An 18,562-nucleotide genomic window follows, 5' to 3' on the forward strand; every position below is an offset into this window, starting at 1 on the left:
CTACGAGCTCCCCTGAAAGAGACCCAGAGCCCAGACTGCAGAAGAGCCAGAGGTTGCCGACCAGCTGCTTCTAGAAGTCCAAGTGCCAGCACTTCAGGGACCCAGGCCAACTGGGTCCCAAACCACCTACAACAACGGGTCCACTTTCTGAGTCCCAGGCCTTCCAGAAAGCCTCCTCCAGGGGCCACTAGCTTAATCTGGCAGAGGCCTGGGGGGAAGTCAGGGGAGGTGGGGACCAGGCAGAGAGAGACTTCAGAGGACCTCCCATGCCAGACTCAGAGGAGACCCTGTTTGAAGAAGGCCCCGCCAAGCCATCTGCTGCCCCCTAGTGGCTGGTGACCTGCCAGCCCCCGGCTTCCAGCCCAGCCCAGTGCTACTGGGTAGTGCTGAGGGCTGGGGAGGGGGAGGCGACCCTACACACAGCCCTGTGTCACTGTTAACAGCCATAACTGAAGATGCGCACACACCTGGTGCACTTGTACTCACACACTTGCCCAGATAAAGCAAGACATGTGCACGTGCAGATAGTCTTGTGTGCACGTGTACAGGGATGTGCACATGCCACATACACACACGGGCCCCCTAAATACAGATTAATACACACCCACCCCGGTACATCTGCCTGAGATGCACATGCACACACATGTACACATATGCCCAGGGGAGCCACCCAAAACACAGACAAATGCACGCTTCAGTGTTGGCAGGTTTTTTCCTTTTAACATTTTCATGGGCTGTATGTTCACAAAGCTTTGTGTTTAGTGTTTCCTGAACCTCCATCATTCAAAAACTACTGCCATGATTTCTGTCTTCTCTGCACATGCTTTAGACTATTATTTACATAACCTTTTAAACTGACTCGCTTTTTTACTCGAATGTATTTTAAAAGAGAACTTCACATCCCCACTTTAAGTGGAAAAATACACTTATCTAATACATTAAAAAATAACATGGTTATTACAATAAAGGACAAGCCATCTAGACTGGTTCTGCATGCCCATCCCGAGTCATATTTACCACCTTTGGAGAGCACTGTGTTATTTTGAGCCTCATGGCCCCATGTGGTGGGCAGAGCAGTTCGCTATGTCCCAGGGGTCTATGTTATGGATGGGGAAGCAGGGGCTCAGTGCTGAGAAGCAACTTCCCCAGGGCCCACGGCAAGGGCTCAAACCTGCTCCCCTGTCGCCACACCCTCTGCCGTTCCCTGGGGAGGACCTCTCTGGCCCCCTTGTTTGCCTCCAGCACCACCTAGAGGCAGTGTCTCCCAGTCAGCCTGTACTAAGACATGCCCTCCCATAGCTGCCTGCGGCCGTTGGCGAACCCATCCCCCAGCCGGCCCTGACCCCACATCCTCCCACCCTGCCTTCTGTCATCAGCAGCAATCTCCTCCACCTCCTCCCTTCCTTGCTCTACCCTGGATTTGCAGCTTTCCTGGCAGGCTCTCAGGGGAACTGTTCTCCCTCTGTACCCCTTGTGTGCCAATCATTTCTCTTCCTTCTTCCTTCATAATATTCTAGCTCCTTGAACTATAAGCCATCAGATCATTCTGTTCTCCCCCCTCTTTTCCTCCCTTATGGCTTCTCCAATGGATCTTATCCCACTTTGATGAAAACCCACATTGCTTACTGTGGCCTAGAAGACCCTATGTGATCTGTCCCCTTACTTCTGGATCCTTTCTCCCACCACCCCCTCACTCAACTTCAGCCACCTGCCACCTTCTAAGACAACAGCTATGCCAAATTCATTCCTACCTCAGGGCCTTCGTAATTGCCTTCCTTTTTACTTGGAAGGTGCTCCCCCAACTCTTCGCTTGTTTTGCTCCAGTTCATCATTTAGGTGTCATCTCCTCAGAGGCCTTCCCTGACCACTGCAGAATTGTTTGTGCTGACCATGTGACGTGGGCCTGCCTGTGTGCTTTTTAGCCAGGTTATGTGGCTGGGAACACAAGCTCCTGCTCACTCAGGCCTGCGTGAAGATAATGCGCTGCTGGGCCACTGGGTACCACCGTGGGCAAAGCCACTCCTGGATGTACCAAATGAGAGACAGCTACGCCCACCCCACTCCCAGCCTCCTGCACTGTTTATACCCGACCACTTCCACCGTAATGACTTCCCTCCAGAGGAGGCTTGCCTCTTCCTGCAAGCCAGCGCAGCCCACTGCCCAGAATGGGAAAACTTTGTGAGGCAGAGCAAAGCCTTATAGCTTCCCAGGAGCCGCCCCCAGATGCCTTCAGTCTCAAGCAGAACCAAAGAGGCACCTGATTCCAAGGCCGAGGAGCTGGACCCTAAAAGCTCCAGAGCTGGGACCCTTTATCAGTCAGAGTTCTACCAGGGAAACAACCCATTGGAGATTAATACTTATTTCTTTCTTTCAAGGAACGGGCTTACCGGTGGTTGTAGAGGCTGGCTAATCATAGGGCAGGCTGGCAGGCTGGAAACTTGAGATGCTGATGCTGCAGTCCATGGGCTTAATGGCTTCTTCCTCCGGAAACCTGTTTCACTCTTCAGATCTTTGAGCTAATTGGATGAGGCCAACTCAGATCGCAGAGGATAATCTCCCGTACTTAAAGTCTACCGATGGTACTCAAAGTCTATCTGCAAAATAATTTCCCAGCAACACCTAGATTAGGGTTTGAATAAGTGGGCCTAGCCCAGTTCACCCTTTGTCAGCTTGGTACACACGCACACGTCCTAAAACCACACTTCATCCCCAGTTAAAGGTAATAACAAAGTCTTGCTTCCATCTGATGTGATGCAACAATCCTGTGTATAACCCAAAACACACCGATCCTTTCCCCAGGAGAGGATGCCAAGTCGTTGGATGATGGTAACTCCTCTCAGATCCTATAACTTAAATCCTGTGATGTAAGATTAACTATCATTAATTCATCTTATGTTAGATGATAAGGATAAGAAAGGGAAGAAAACAAAAATACTTGCTTTATATCTATATATAATACACAGGTTTGTGGATGAGGATACAAACACAGCACAAGAGGAGGAAGAAATATTCATGATAATTACAGGCCTCATTTCTGCAACTGGTCTCACAGATGTGGTTGGTGTTTATAACTACCTTCTTTTACTACCTATTTCAAGCCCTCAGCAAGCACCCCAGCTGGTCCTGGTTGCTGGGGTGACCCAAACCTTCATTACTGAAGAGTCAGGGCCATGAGTAGTCCTGCCTTAAATGGGTTTTCCAACAACTTTAACAGCAGGGCAGGGCAGTACTAGGAGACACCCTTAGGAATCTCCTGTATTCCACACACCTTCCTTATCTTCATTCTATAGTAGCCCCATTTCTCCCATTCTTCCCCCCAGTGGAGGTACTGGGATTCAACTCAGGACCTCATGCACGCTATGCACATGCTCTACCACTGAGCTATTACCTCACCGACTTCCTCTTGATAGTCAGGATCAGTCACCTCACTCCACAGGATAACTCCCTTCTCTGCCTGTTGATTCAGAGGCACAAGGAGCCCAAAGCGGTCAGGTGGCTGAGCATGTAGCTTGATGGAATCATTGTTGTGTCTCCTGTTGGAAGCACTTCTCCCTGTTGTGGATTGAATTGTGTCCCTCTCCCTGTTGTGGATTGAATTGTGTCCCCCCAAATTAATGTCCATCCGGAACTTCGGGATGTGACCTTATTTGGAAGTGGGATCTTTGCAGATGTAAATCCAAAGAGTCAGTAGTTTCTTAAAAGGGAAGTGATTATCTGCAGAGAATGGCAGGACTTTGCTCCAAAATGCTAAGGATCTACACTGATTCACCTGTAAGGACCTGCCGCAGGCCCCATACAGCATTCCTGTCTGCCCCGGCCACTTGAAGCACCACTGGGTCTGCTGGATTCTGTGGCCCAAGTGGCACAGCAGCCTGGACCCACCGCAGATCTTCCTTTTGTTCTGGGCCCCGCTCAAAACCGGCAGCTTTTCAGGTCACTTGGTAAGTGGGCTAGAGGAATGTACTCAAACGAGGAATACATTGCCTCCAAAATCCAGAGGTCAACCAGGTGTTGTGTCTGTTTTATTGGCTGTCGGAGGGACCAGATGCAGTCATTTATCTTTCACTCCAACAGGTATCTTGACATGCCCCAAACCAGTGCACCATTAGAAATTTCACTGAGGTGGAAGGCCCCTGACATTTTTTGGAATTGATTTCATATCTGACAATGTAAATGTCTTACCAACAGATCTAAAGTAGTTACTACCTCTTGCTCACTAGGTTGAATCAGCACATATCATCCATGTTAAACTGGTGGGATATTCTGTAGATGGAAAACGTGATCAAGGTCCCCATGGGCCAAATTATGACGACATAGGACTGGATAGTTTATATGCCCCTGTGGCACTGCAAACCAGGAACCAGGGGATGTGTTAATTTGCTCAAGTAATGAAACCACACTTGGGAAGTAGCTGCAATCGGAGTCACCACCGCCAATCATAAATTTACGATCACATCATAAGTTTATGATCATCTACTGTCATTCTCACCACCTATCTTCTATGCAGGCCAAACAGGAGAGTTGAATGGCCATGTGGGAATCACCACCCCTGCATCTTTCAAGTCCCTGGAGGTTGCACTGACCTCAAAAATCCCTCTAGGGATGTGGTATTGCTTTTGACTGACCATTTTCCTAGTTAGAGGCATGCTAGTGACTTCCACTTGGCTTTCCCCACCACAGCAGCCCTCACGCTAAGTATTAATAGTGGTACATAGTGCATTCTTATACTACATTTATCACTGTTGTGGAAGAACTGACATTTCTGCCATGGCTCCCGCCGGTCAGCCATCTTCAGGCTTAGGTGCTGTCTGAAGGCTCCCTCCTTGTCCCGGTGGGGCTTGGGACAATCTGAACCCTTGTCAGCTGTCCTCAGGGGCACCTTTCGGGAACTATTTTGGGCCCGTGGAGTCTGGAGTTTGATGGACGCCACCTGACACCACAGGGAGAGAGGCCCCCTCCTTCAGAAGCAGCAGACGGGCACCTCTGGGAACAACAGGCTTCTCTACCTGAGACTCTAAGAAGGCCTCTTAACAACTCTTAATGACCACTGTCATAAATCTCCAAGCACACCAGGAATCCAGCTTTGTGGCAGGAGGAGCAAGTCTCATCTCTGCACTTTTGCATCTGCTGTGACCCTTCTCTCCAGCTCCTCAGACTCTTTCCATCACCTACTTCCCCACTCGTGGAACTCTAAAACCTGCAGTCTCACGTCACTTCTTCCCTCAAGCCAATACTGCCTTCATAACTAGTCAACAGTCACTCCCTTCTGGTCCTTCCTTTGTTCTGGAGGTACGATGTTATTTGAAATTCTCCACCATTTAACTCCTTACAAAATTATCTTAGTTGGCTTTTTACTGCACAACCACACATAAAATAACTTTGTATCCACCCAGCATCTGGCTATGAATTGTTCAGTGAATGTTTATTTGATGTCAATGATGTTTCATGATTCACTTAAATGATCACAACCATGACACAAGAAGCTGATTTACTTTGCTGACAACATTCCCAGGACTTCAGCTTTCTACCTACAGCATCACGCATGTGAAAAATACACAGAACTTTGCTTTTAAGATTAGTCTCAAAAATAATACTTGAAGGAAGGATTAAAGTCCAAAAGCTTACAAAAAGCATGACATTTGAGCAGGTGAGACTACTGCAGAATTGCCAACCTGGAAGGTACTTAACGCCACTAACTTTGAATCGGGGGTAATTTGATGGTGTACAACACAAGCCAGTACTGTTTAAATCAGGAAATGGGGGCAAACACAAGTATAAACTTAGTAAATAAAAAGTTTCATGGCCTTACCTTATTATTCTGCATCAGTACAAACAGTCCTATTATAAAAATGAAGCAAAACATTCAGGTTACTCAAAAATTAGCAATTCAACCGATGGTTGACCAGTGACGACAGACACAGAGTCAACTGCTAAGATGACAGGAGTTTCTGCCTGGGTCGTTCATAGTAAAACTTTATTGAACAGAAAACCCAGCAAAGGCTTTCACCTCTGCAAAGTTCCCCTTGGTTTAAAGTAAAGCACTGCATTTTAAAAAGCAATTATACATAAGTCTTTCCTAGAAAAGTCCTGCTAAAACATGTCTAGCAATTTCATTGATTATATAAAGTAGTACACTTAGTGTAATTTAAACATTCCAACAGGAATCAAATCGTACCAGCAGAACCATTTCTGCATCTATGACATCTATGTACAAACACGCATGCAGACACACAAATCTGGAAAAGTTCCTCAGGCATAAACATGCGACATTAATGTCTTCTACTTACAATGTCTATTAAACTACAACAGTATATATTAAAGCTCTTCAGAATAAAGACATGAGAAGCCTTAGGCATTTTTTGTTCATCAATTTGTATCATGGCTTCACGTCTTACTTTCTGCTTTTGCTTCATCACAAAAGCATTATCATCCTCTTTGTTGATTCTTTTGCTAATTCTGTGTCATTGCCATGTCCAGGTAAGGAAATCTAGCTGGAGTCAGATGATCCAGTCCATGCCTGTCAAAGCATCCAGAAGCCAGAGAGCAAACACCATCAGTTTGCTATGGCTGGGGGGCCTTCTGGTAGAAGAGAGGCAAAGAAAGTCTTAAAGACGAGCCAGGCTGTGCTCATAAATGAAGGGCTGGTCTGCTCGTCATCCAGGACGTCCCTGTCTGGAGGAAGGTGGTTAGGGTCATCAGTTTCAGGATCAGGGCCTTCCTATAAGTAATGAAACACAACAAGAAAACAATTAGGACCTTGACAAGCACCAAACAACGTTAGGAAAGGGCAGAGTGAGTCCCTGGCCCCATGCCCCCTACACCAAGCCAGGCAGGCAGGACCCCAGGGAATGATGTCCTGGACCGGATGGAGCCCTTCCCAGGCCTCCAGAGCACAGCCGTGCTGGAGACGGCCTCACAGTTCTCACTATTCCTGGCAGCAAGGATCAGAACAAATGAAGTAACCAGATCTTCAACTACTATTAAACTAGTAATTGAGTGAGCCACTTCATTAAGTGTGGATATTTTTCTAATTTTGGCAGTGTTCCAGTTAAAAAACTAAAAATGGAAGCCCAGGGTTCTAAAAATAGACACCAGGGTGACACTTTATATTAAAAAGAGTATCCTTTAGGATTGTGCATTAAAGTGCCTCATAAAAATTCTTTTTCTGTGTTATTTTCCAGGAAATTTATTTCTGTAAGTGAGACAGGCTTATGTTCCTAATCCTTAATTAGAATAACTATCCATTCGCAGTTTCCATGGTATAGCACACTGTTACAGAGCATGAACACTGAAAATAGTGAGTTTAAAAAAACCATTATTTATATATGCCAAAATGCAAATTGCCACACGACAAAAATACCTGATAGATTTTATCTTACAATGGTTTAAAATAGCTACTTGCTCTAAGAATATATTTTGAAAAAAATCTTAAGATATTTAGGTTAATATTTAGCCTAATGGTAAACCATGAGGCTGGACATCTAAAGATTAAGGATTTGGGGGCCAGGCACTTCACGCCAAGCTCACTGGGCTCCATCGGAAGCCCCATACCTGTAGGTTATTGTTGGGGTCCTGATTTACAGCTTCACGGAGGGGGCCATCATTCGGGAAGTTCTGAACTGGCCTCTGTCGAAAGGGAAACCACCCAATGTGATGCCTTCAAAGGAAGCACATGAAGTCCATCTTAGCGAACATCAGAGTGAGATTTGTTCAAGAACTGAAGGGCTCCCCCCGCTTGCTCCCCTCCTCTAATGAGAGCAGCACCTGATGAGAAGCTGGCAGTCAGGCCCACGTGCAGAGACATTCCACCCCGCCGGCTCCTAGACCTTCTCACTGGCCTGTAACGTTCCTGACGTTCACTGTGGAAACTACGTTTTATTCAGTATCATGTGCCCAGCAACATGAACGGCTCCTGGCACATAGTATGTGCTCAGTAAATACTTGCTCATCTAAACCAAACCTTACACTTAAAAATCTGAGCAGAGAAAGGAAGGGGAAACACACACACACAGCTGTGAGAATATATGTAATAATATATTAATAAGACCTAAATGTGGTCACCTAAATATATGATTCTAGAGGCTACGGAATTTAAAGAACTAGAAGTTTTATCAGGAAAATCCATTTGAATCCAAGTATTGAAGCAAATATGACAAAATATTTTATCAACAATGATTAATACTGGATATGAGTATTTAATGTATTATTCTAAATATTTCTTTTCCAAGATTTTTAAAAACTAAAATAAAAATCCGTTTTTCCTATAGAGGAAAAATTTCTTGTCAGTTTTCAGCACAAACAAGGACATACGACTCTAGGCCAGGGTTCCTCAACTCCGGCACCACTGACGTATCGGCTGGAGATTTACTGGTGGGCTGTCCTGCGCACTGGAGGAGGTTTAGCAGCAACTCTGGCCTCTACCAACTAGATGCCAGTAAAACCACCTCCCTAGTTTTGACAGTCAAAAATGTCTCCAAACACTGCCAAATGTCTTGGGAGTGGTGGAGGGAGATGAAAAGTCTTCTGGGTTGAGAATCACTGCTCTAAGCCGTGGATAAAGCCAAATGCCAGATCTGTGATGGTTCCCTGTCCCTTTAGGACTATGCTACAGGAGCGCCTGACCTTTATCCTGGAAGGCAGCTGTAGCCTGAGAAAGGTAAGTATGTTCTTATTCAATACAAATACAATTTCCCTTTCCATGCCTCAGTATAGCTGTTTTATTGTGGTTCACGAGCCTGGCAAATACCTTATCTAGAGAAAAAGAAGAGAACGTTGCTCCTGTATTAACACAGGATTAATCACGTTCTTGGCAAAGTCATAACTAAGCCATCAATCCCTTGTATTAAAAATGCTAGCATAAACTAAAAAACACATCTCCTTACATAATGGCTGAGACGGCTCAAAAAAGAAAAATCTGTACTTGGTCTGTGTCACCATATAGCGTAATTTGTAGAAAAGGGGAAAAAAAGGAAAACAAAATCATCTGCTTACAGGTACATGACAACGGTGGCCCCCATGACCATGAGGAATCTGCTCAGGGAAGAGTAGAAGTAGAGGATACTGAGAAAAACGGAAAACGTAGCTGCCGAATAGGTCCAATCCAACCAATCTCGATTTATCTCATCATCTTCTTCCACAATAGGGCCACCTTGTGCATTCATCCGCAAATTCTGATTGGCCCCAGGATTAACCACGACTTGAGGAGCAGCATTCTGATTGGCTGGCTGGTTTTCAGCTGGAAACTGGTTGTGGATAGGGGCTGGAGCAGGCGCAGAGACCACAGGTATCTCTTGTGCACTTGGTGAGGGGACAAAAGCCCCGGATGCAGCAGTGGCCGCTAAGCTAAAATAAAAACGACAGAGACAGATGCTATTGAGAACAAAGCACCATGAAGACTATAGTTCTCATAACCTCATTTATGCAGGGGTCTTTTACTATTAAGAATTGTAAGTAGGTACATACAAACTTGATTCTTCTTTAACTTAGTGAGGAACTTCCTTACTAATAGTCATATCTGCAAATGCCTTTTCTGCTCCTAAGAGAAGCCACCTGGTAAATTTCATCTGGAATTAAACATCAAGGCCACCCATAAAAGTATGGTGCAGTAGCAAATTAAAATTTTCACAAGGGGGAGGGCATAGCTCAGCAGTAGAGTGCATGCTTAGCATCCATGAGGTCCTGGGTTCTATCCCCAGTAACTCCACAAAAATAAAATAAAAAATTTGACAAAACTTTAAAGATATCACAAATTGAAAAGGAAATAGCATATTCTAAATAAAGTCATCAAACTATGTATCGGACTTAAGCACCCTCGCATCAGTACAAATTAGTAGTTATCATTTACGCCCTGCTCCACCTACAGAACCAGCCAGAACAGGGCTCGCAGAAACGGATGAAAATACACTCATCCCTCCATTGCTAACTTTGCAGGTAACAGGGATGTGAGTTCCCGCAGTTCCCAGGAGCCCTGGCCACACCCTGCGTGGAGGGGAAAGACTCACTACTGCATGTAGTACTGCCGTGCATAGATCTGCTGGAACCAGGAGAGCTGCAGCCACCCATAGGTTGTGTAGCCTGAGAAACCAGGCCCGAGGCCCTGGAACGCCGCCGGCTGGCCAGCTTCAGGCCTATGAAAAGATTTTTTTAAATATTCATTTTGACTTGGTTTAGTATGAATAAATGAAAACTAAGTTTAAATTACAATCAAGAATTCGAAACAAAGAGACAGAAACCTGGGCTTTACGACAGTTAGATGCAGATTACTGTGTGATGCACCTGTGTAATACGAGCACAGAAAGTCCTGACGGACAGAGCCCTCCTACCATGGTCTGGATCCCATGGGAAAACAGGGCCCTTGCCAGGCACTGGATTCTCATCATGTCATCACCATGATGTACAAACAAGCCTTTTCAGGCTAAGTGGATTCCTACCTTTATTTCTGACCGAGTCTTACTGAGGTTTAAACCTACTGCTCATCCTTTAAGGAGCAGCTCTGAGAAGTCACATCTTTCCCAAAGCCTTTTCTTCAGGAAATTCAGCCTCCTCCCAATACCCATTTCTCCCTCACCACTAGGTCTGAACTATACAGGGGCAGAGGTATGTGTGGCATCACCCACGCAGGCTTACCGACCGCCTGTGCCCTAGACAGGCTGCCAGCTGTTACCTCACTGGATCCCCAACAACCTTGTAGGGAGGGAGCTCTCCACCTTCACCATTTTACAGAGGAGAGCCCGAGGGCAGCTCAGGGAAGGCAAGGTGACTGAAGCTAGTAAGTATCAGGGCTGGATTTGAGACCTGTTAGTTTGACACCAAACTCATACTTTTATTATTCAACAGAGCCTAGGGCAGGGTGTGTCAGAGTCATCTTTGGCTTTGTGAGCCCAACACAGTGAATTGCTTTGGCATCAATTCACAAAATTGAAACTGACAGAACTGCAGAAGGATCAGGAGTTGGGTATGTGGGCATCTCTGCTGGTCAGCTCATGTCCTTAACCCAAGTTATATGCACTGGCTGTTCAATAAATATTTGCTGGAGGAAATCAATAAAATTTTACTATGGTGAAATTCACATAGTCAGATATGGGCCTCGATTCTCAAATTGTACAGCCAGAAAAAGGGAAGCAGTTTTAAGCGTTTCTATCCAATAATGAATTCAATTATCCAATTTATATGCTGATAGTCTCTTAACTAAATTCCATACCCATAGTATTTCTAAAATTGTGTTCTAATACAAGTAGATCTTGGATGATTCTGGTTTTGATCATTTAGAAAAGATACAGTGCATGTTAACGAGAGAATATAAAGTGCTTTTGTTAGCTCTGATGATGACGACACTGCAGACATGCAAGATAAATAAAGGTTTTTAGAGTTATATCCTGAATGAAGTACATAGGCGTGAACTGACATAACATCTGGGAATTTCTTTTAAATATTTCAGAGAAAAAAAGGGAACAGGAATAAATGAAACAAGTATGGCAAAACACTGTTCATTATATGGAGATTCATTATACAGTTCCCTCTAATTTCATGTATATTTGAAATATCCATTAAGAAAAAAATCAACTCTTCATTCCTCAAACACCTAACTTATCAACAGTCAAGTATTAAGAACAACTAGGAAAAGGAGGGTAGGGGAATTGGGGAATAACAGTTTCAACTCGTAGTTAATGAATTATTTTTTCCCATGGGATTTTCATAGTCAGGTGTTCCAAAAGCTATGAAATCCAAATATCCCAGCATTTAGTCACTTCTGGCTTTTGCTCTAAAGAAAAGCTCTAATTGTTCTAAAGCGATGACCTTTCCTCCTAGCACCACCAACACAGTTCTTGGCAGAGCATTTCTTAAACAATCCCTTCACCTTTGTCACCCACTGTTACAACAAAGCACAAAGCCACTCAGCAAAGCAGCTGCACAACATTTACAACAGCTGTTTTCCTGCAGTGGCACTAATTCCCCATCATGAGGTCAGCACAATGTGAAGCATACCCACGTAGGAGGAGAAATGCCCACATTTTCAATACGTGCATCGCCCCTTTTTAGATGTTCCTAAAAGGCTATGAATTAAGAAAAGTTAAATATGTGAGATCTTTAAAGTGAAACCCTTATAAAGCAAAATTTTATACATTTTAAATTTCCATGACTATGCAGTATAAACGCATCTAATTCTTAAGTTGATACAAATGATGCAAATTCATGTTGTCTAAACCTGGTTCTTTATTATAACACTCACCTTGAGACGTTCTCCCATCCAGAGGGAGAAGGGTTCCGAAGAACCTCCCTTTGCCTTAAACCGTCACTTGAGGAATCCCCAGGATACTGTCCCTGATTAAGACCAGCGGGCTGCTCTGTGGATTCAGCAACCTAAATAAGTGTAACATGAACATGAGAACAAAGGGCCTGATGCAACTGTCTGAAATCAAGCTACATGGATTCTTTTGCTGTGAATGGCTTATGTCCCCCCAGCCCGACCTTCGAACTTGATAAAATAAAATAGATGCAATGTTGTGTAAAAAATTTTCTGAAATTTGTTCAACCCAGTATCAATATAGGGATACTAAAAATATTCGTATTTTCTCCTAGAGTAGCTCTACTGTAGTTTCACAAAAATCTTTCAATGAAGTCATCATTGATGAGAAAGCTTCCTGTATATGCTCTCTACATTTTATTATGTTTAATTTACTAAATCAAGAAATTCAATTTGACCAGTAAGATTTATAAATACAACCCAGCCAGCAACCTAAAGGACTTGGGCTGTGTTCTTAGGCTATGTTCAAATGTTTCAAAATGTACAACTATAATACAAATTTAGAGTCTATCACATTAGAATATTAATACTGTATATATGAATCAATATTATAAAATGAAAAATGAAGGATTCTGACCATCTAACATAAGCAAGTCTTCAGCGATCACTTGATAAAGACTGTGGCCTTTTCCTATCTAAATAATCACAACGAAAATTTCCAAAGGAAATGATATTAACTTTTCCACTCTTTATAAAAGGTTAATGGTTCCTTAGATGAAATTTATTATGTTCTAAATTCACAAGTGCCTTGCTAGTTCAGTAATCTGGATACACAGCTACTATAGGTCAAATCAAGTCCCAGAAAATAGTGTCATGCAGAACTCCACTTTTCCACTACAACACTGATGAAATAGTCTACTAATCTTATAGTAAACTGTCACTTGTATTGGTAAGTTTTTTATTCTTGACTCTCACTGGGAATATTTATAATATAAAATATAAAATTTATAATATATGTGATAAAAAAAACTCTCTTAAGAGTTTTATCCAACATCCTTGATTTTGACCTTCAGAGTGTGAAGTACACAAATTGCTATAATCATGAAAAAGCAGAGATACCTTTGTGTCAGTTTCTGTCATTTTTGAAGGACTCTTCACACTGCACACCAGATGCAAAACATGCCGTTTTTCCTGCTAAAATAAGGAGGTACTTTAGGACCTGAATTCAACCTGGTTAGTGATTAAAAACATTCAAAAGTTAATATGTTAAGTGATGTACCTTTGGAAGCAAGTCCCTGAGACACTGGTGATCCAACAACAGCTTCCCAGAGTAAATTAACCTCTGGTCCTCTGGACGCTTATCATGGAAAGAAAGAGGAGCACAGGTCAGCATTTAGCCCTGACAAATTCCCAAACACAGAAGAAACTGTTTTTTGTTTTGCTGAAGTATAGTCAGTTATAATGTGTCAATTTCAGTCACACATATACATACATACATACATTGGTTTTCATATTCTTTTTCATTACAGGTAACTACAAGATATTGAATATAGTTTCCTGCACTATACAGAAATTTTTTAAAAATCTATTTTATACATAGTAGTTATAGAAGAAACTTTTATACAAGTACTTTATTTTTTTGTTGTTGTTATTTTTTCAATTTAATTTTATCTGGGGGGATGTAATTAGGTTTATTTATTTGAAGTTTTTTAATGGAAATACTGGGGATTGAATCCAGGACCTCATGTGTGCTAAGCACATAATATACCACTGAGCTATACCCTCCCCCCATACAAGTACTTTAAATGTGTTTCTTCCCCAGTATCATAGGAAAACATTCTTTCAAAGGCCCCATATACAAAACCTTTATTTAGAAAGTATTTAACTCTGATCTCTAACATGCAAATAAATTTAAGGTTCAAATTATCTCCAGTCCACAAAACCTATGGCAACCTACTTGACTTCTTAACTCCCAAGGAAATTGCTTCCTGCCACTAAAAACACAAATTTTATTTGGGGCTCCTAAAGCAACTAACTTCAAAATCTTGTTCCATTTCAGAGAAAACTCAAAGTTTCAAGGTCAGCCTTCATTAAAACCACCTAGCATTGTCTCAAGATAACATGAAGCAATTCTAAACTTAAGCCCTCAAAGAGCCTTTTCCCAACATTACAAATACAGCTATAGAGGAGATGGTGAGATTTACTACTCCTAAATTAAGGGGGGAAAGCCTAAAATTGACTTGTCCAAGGTTGCCTGCTGCTAAAGAGAGTACCCTCTTCTACATTCCAGTGATTTTAAAATCACAGTGGTGCTACACACTTTTACACAAATCTCACTTTTAAAATCCATTTTTAATTCATCTAAAAACTGAACTGAAAAATAATGGCTTCAAATGATATATACCAAAATCAGTACACTGGAGCTCACCACCAACTTGTCAACCTGCTCTTGCCAGAATAACCAATTATGGAAAATTTGGAATAAAGCTGCTCCTGCAAGGTAGCCTGAGCATATAAAGCAAACTGTTAAAAGCTAACAAAACAGCATATATTTATCTGCATAAATCAGGATTTTTTGACACTGCAGCTATAACAAACTAAAATATATTATTGGATGCCGTGTTCATTATTGTTCTGATTGACTTTATAGGTAAATGCTATACACGTGGATTTGTAAAATGTTGTCATATAGGTGGGGTCCTGCATTATATTAAAGAGGTCCACACTAGAAAGGGTTTGAAAATCACAGGTGCTTGGGATTTGAGGCCTGTTAAAGGCCTGAACTGACATTGTCTTTACCAAAAAGGCTGATTTGGAAAAAAAAAAAATTAAGCAAACAACTATTATAAAGTAAGGCTTCTCACATTAGAAAGCAAGTGAGGGGAAAAGGTATAGCATGCACGAGGTCCTGGGTTCAAACCCCAGCACCTCCTCTAAAAATAAGTAAGCAAACCCACATTAACCCCCCACCTAAATAAATAAAATAAAATTAAAAAAAAAAAGCAAATGAGTGTGCTTCAGCCATAATTTTTAAACACAAATTTACACACCTGTGAGAACTTTTATTTACAACTTTGGATCTTTAGACTTAACAGGAGTGATGTTCCTCACCCAAGGAAGCCCTAAAGGAAAGTTCTCCTCCAAAACACTGCCTTTTACCAAATGGTGCAATTAGAGGCCACACATGTTTCCCCAATTTGTGCACCTAACAGTTGTCCTCACAGCAGCATAGCCACCTGGTTTCTTGGAAGCAGCCATGGTGAAATTGCAAACAGTGTCCAGGTGAATGCTAAAGGAATGGGAGCTTCTTAAATAGGCAAATTTCAAAAGAGCAACTCAGAAGGGAAACTCATGTCTATATTCTTGCCAATATGGAATAAAAACAACCTGACCCATGAGCTACGACCATGGCGACTCTTCAAATAAGAAGGAACAATTTCACAATCTTGTCCTGCCCTGCTGCCCTCTCCTGTTTGACGGAGAAGTACATTTGCGAGCAGTTAAAAAAAAAAACAAAAAAACAAAACAAACAAAAAAACCCACTGGTGACACTTACATAATATTAGAATAGAAAGTAAATACAGGAAGGTCCAGCTCACAGCCTCCATCACGTGGTAGAAAGGGAGGGCGGAGCTAGGGGTGATGCTGACAGATGCGTCAACCAAAACAAAGCCAGGAAGTCTCCGTATTTGAGAGACCAAATTCTTAAAACCCAGACTCCAGAAGATTCTATTTCCCTTCCAAATCACTCTTTACCAGAAAGGGTACTAGGCTCATTGGTCCCTGGGACTAAGCAGATATGGTAGAGTCCAGCACCCAGGGAGGGGCTCAGGGCGGAAGGTGGACAGGGAGGGTAAGAGCCACGTCTTGCTCCTGGGTGTGGGACCTTAAAGTACACACTGTCTTGGCGCTCTCCATGTTTCTCTAGCCACTGGCCCGGAGATTGGCACTTGCCCTCCCCTCTCCGCAGTGAGAAACTACATTCAGAAAACTCATTTCACAGCATTTATGTTTTCTTATTTCCATCCACTGGATGCAATCCTGATGAGGAGCACCAAGTCACCCTGACGTTTGGGGGAAATTAAGGTTTGGAAGGTGAAATGACTCATCCAAGGTCAAACTGCTGTTTCAAAGGCTTGGCTAAGGCTGGAAGACAGATCCAGGGGACGGCGAAGGGGTCTGGAGAAGTATTGCAGGAGTGTGACAGCTGTGAGGGTTTGGGGACATTAGGAAGCCAGGTGACAGGAGATAGCAACCCGTCAGAAAGGCGGGGCGATGGTGGCCCAGGAGGAGGAAGTGACAGCCACCGGGCCAGAGCAGGGGGGCCCTAGGGCGGTAGGGCAGGAAGCGAGGGAGACCACAGGACTGAGAGAAGGGACCTAGGGAGCACCGGCCGCCGGCGAAGAGAGAGGCTATATGGAAAGGGGAGGCGGAAGTGGCATTCCTAGGGGAACGCGAGGAGGGATGCGAGGATGACAGCCAAGGCTAAGGCTGGGGCTGGCAGTGGGAGTCGGGGGCCACTCTCACCGGGCGCTCGGGGTAGACACGGCTCAGATGGGCCTTTAGGCAGCCCACGCTCCAGCTGCGGTCGCCGCTCAGCTCCAAGTCGCGGTGGCGCTGGTTGGGGCTCTTCACCAGGAGCGTGACGGGCTCGGGCTCGGGCTCGGGCTCCATGTCGGCGGCGCCGTGGGCTCTGCTGCGCTCTCAGATGCCAGGCAGGCGGCAGCCGCCGCAACCACCGCAACAACCGTTCGCGTCCCTGGGGCGCGCGCCCCCGCCTGGGTCACTTTTTATAGGCAACCCGCGCCCGGGCTCTGCAGACAGAACTCTCTGTGGCTGCCGCCCATTGGTTGAGATGGACGCCCCTGCCCTAACGTGGCCCAATCGGCGCCCGGCTCCATGGGCGGAAGGGCGGGCTGAGCACGTGGACGCGGGCTGATGCAACCCGCTGCCGTGGCGTCACCCCGAGTCGCAGCTTCGGCCTCGCAGTCCGGGTTCGGCCGCCATGCTGGGTGCGTGTGGCCCGCGCGGGTCGCCTAGGCCGTGAGGACGGTGGCTTGCTCCGTGGCCTGGGTTGCTCAAGGCGCTTTCGGGAGGGCCGACCCGGCTGACTCCCGATTTGGCAACCTTTACAAATTGTTTCCTCACAAAGCAGCATCCCCCGCCCTTTTGACCCCAGCCCCACTTCTTCCCTTAACCCCGGGTGGCCCGGGACGTCAGGCCCCCCAGGGGAGACTTCCCCACCCGCACCCCAGCCTCAGCTCAGAGAACTGGGCGGACTCGGCTTGCTAGCTCACCCGGAAGGGCGCCCACAACGTGCCTTAAGATGGGTGAGGAAGACACAGGGCTGTTCTTGGGGCTCAGGATACAGGCGTCAGGGCCGCTGTTGCCATTCATCTATGGTATCAGGCTTGAACGTTACACCTCCACGTGTGGGACGTCACCCTAATGAGTGGCAAGCAGGCCGCAGTCCAGCTGGGAGACGCTTGAAAAGGGCCTCACTTTTTAGGATGCTAACAAGGTGCTTCCTTTAAATTGGGGCTGAGATAAGGAAGGCAGGGTCCTCAGGTTCCTAAAATGTGATCACAAAGTCTTCTCTGATATAGACATTCCCTCCGTTTGTAGGAAAAAGGTCTTGAAAAACAAAACACATCATGCTGGCCCCATTCTTCGTACAATCCTGTTGGGACATCTGCTTTTGCCAGGTGTGGCAGGAGCTTGGCAAGGGCAAAGAGGGTAACAGGAGGCACCTGGTCCGGTAGGTGGATGTAAAACCACAAACTGGGTGGCTTAAACGACAGAAATGTGTTGTCTCACAGCTCTAGAAGCTAGATGTCTGAGATCAAGGTGTCGGGCAGGGTTGGTTCCTTCTGAGGGCTATGAGGGAGAATCTGTTCCATCCTCTCCTGCAGCTTCTGGTGGTTTACTGTCAGTCTTTGGCATTCCTCGGTATGTAGCTGCATCACGCCATCTCTGCCTTCATAGTCACATGGTGTTCCCCCATGTGCCTGCCTTCACATCGCTTTCTCTTTATGCATGTCTGTCTCTGTGTCCCAATTTCCCCCCTTCTTATAAAGGCACCAGTCATACTGGATTAGAGTCTACCCTAATGACTTCATCTTAACTTAAATCTCCAAATACGGTCACATACATAGGTACTGGGGGTTAGGACTTCAATATATTTTTGGAGGACACAATTCAATCCGTAACAACCACCCTTAATGTAATACAGAACATGGAGTTTTCAGCAGTCTTTGTACTAAAAAGTGAGATGGATCATTTCCCCCATGCTCAGCTTTCTATGATTGGTTTTTGTCT

At 44.6% G+C, this 18,562-nt stretch overlaps 1 protein-coding gene across 3 annotated transcripts; it reads right to left on the minus strand.

Annotated features, from left to right (window-relative positions):
• Positions 1 to 5,957: 5,957 nt before the first annotated feature.
• On the minus strand, positions 5,958 to 17,282 carry HERPUD1 (homocysteine inducible ER protein with ubiquitin like domain 1). 3 transcript variants are annotated; one of them, XM_010996087.3, is made up of 8 exons: positions 16,772 to 17,282; positions 13,524 to 13,601; positions 13,364 to 13,438; positions 12,230 to 12,360; positions 10,002 to 10,127; positions 8,992 to 9,342; positions 7,552 to 7,657; positions 5,958 to 6,718 (listed from the first exon to the last, which is right to left on the minus strand). In XM_010996087.3, the coding sequence occupies exons 1-8, from the start codon at positions 16,916 to 16,918 to the stop codon at positions 6,554 to 6,556; spliced, it is 1,179 nt and encodes a 392-aa protein (XP_010994389.1). In that variant the 5' UTR covers positions 16,919 to 17,282; the 3' UTR covers positions 5,958 to 6,553. The 3 variants fall into 3 exon arrangements, with proteins under 3 accessions (XP_010994389.1, XP_031314260.1, XP_031314261.1); XM_031458400.2 differs by having other exon boundaries at positions 13,364 to 13,435; positions 16,772 to 17,022; XM_031458401.2 differs by lacking the exon at positions 5,958 to 6,718 and having other exon boundaries at positions 9,149 to 9,342; positions 16,772 to 17,023.
• Positions 17,283 to 18,562: the final 1,280 nt, after the last annotated feature.

The sequence above is a fragment of the Camelus dromedarius genome, chromosome 9 (genome assembly GCF_036321535.1).
Source record: "Camelus dromedarius isolate mCamDro1 chromosome 9, mCamDro1.pat, whole genome shotgun sequence".
Taxonomy (NCBI): domain Eukaryota; kingdom Metazoa; phylum Chordata; class Mammalia; order Artiodactyla; family Camelidae; genus Camelus; species Camelus dromedarius.

Bases quoted from the DNA above. Each gene is read 5' to 3' on its own strand.
- HERPUD1 (XM_010996087.3), bottom strand. From the start codon at position 16,918: ATGGAGCCCGAGCCCGAGCCCGAGCCCGTCACGCTCCTGGTGAAGAGC. The intron at 10,128-12,229 runs GTGAGTGTTATA...ATCTTTTCATAG, and splicing joins GGATGGGAGAACGTCTCAAG to GCCTGAAGCTGGCCAGCCGG. The intron at 7,658-8,991 runs GTAAGCAGATGA...CTTCCTTTGAAG, and splicing joins GCCACCGTTGTCATGTACCT to GCATCACATTGGGTGGTTTC.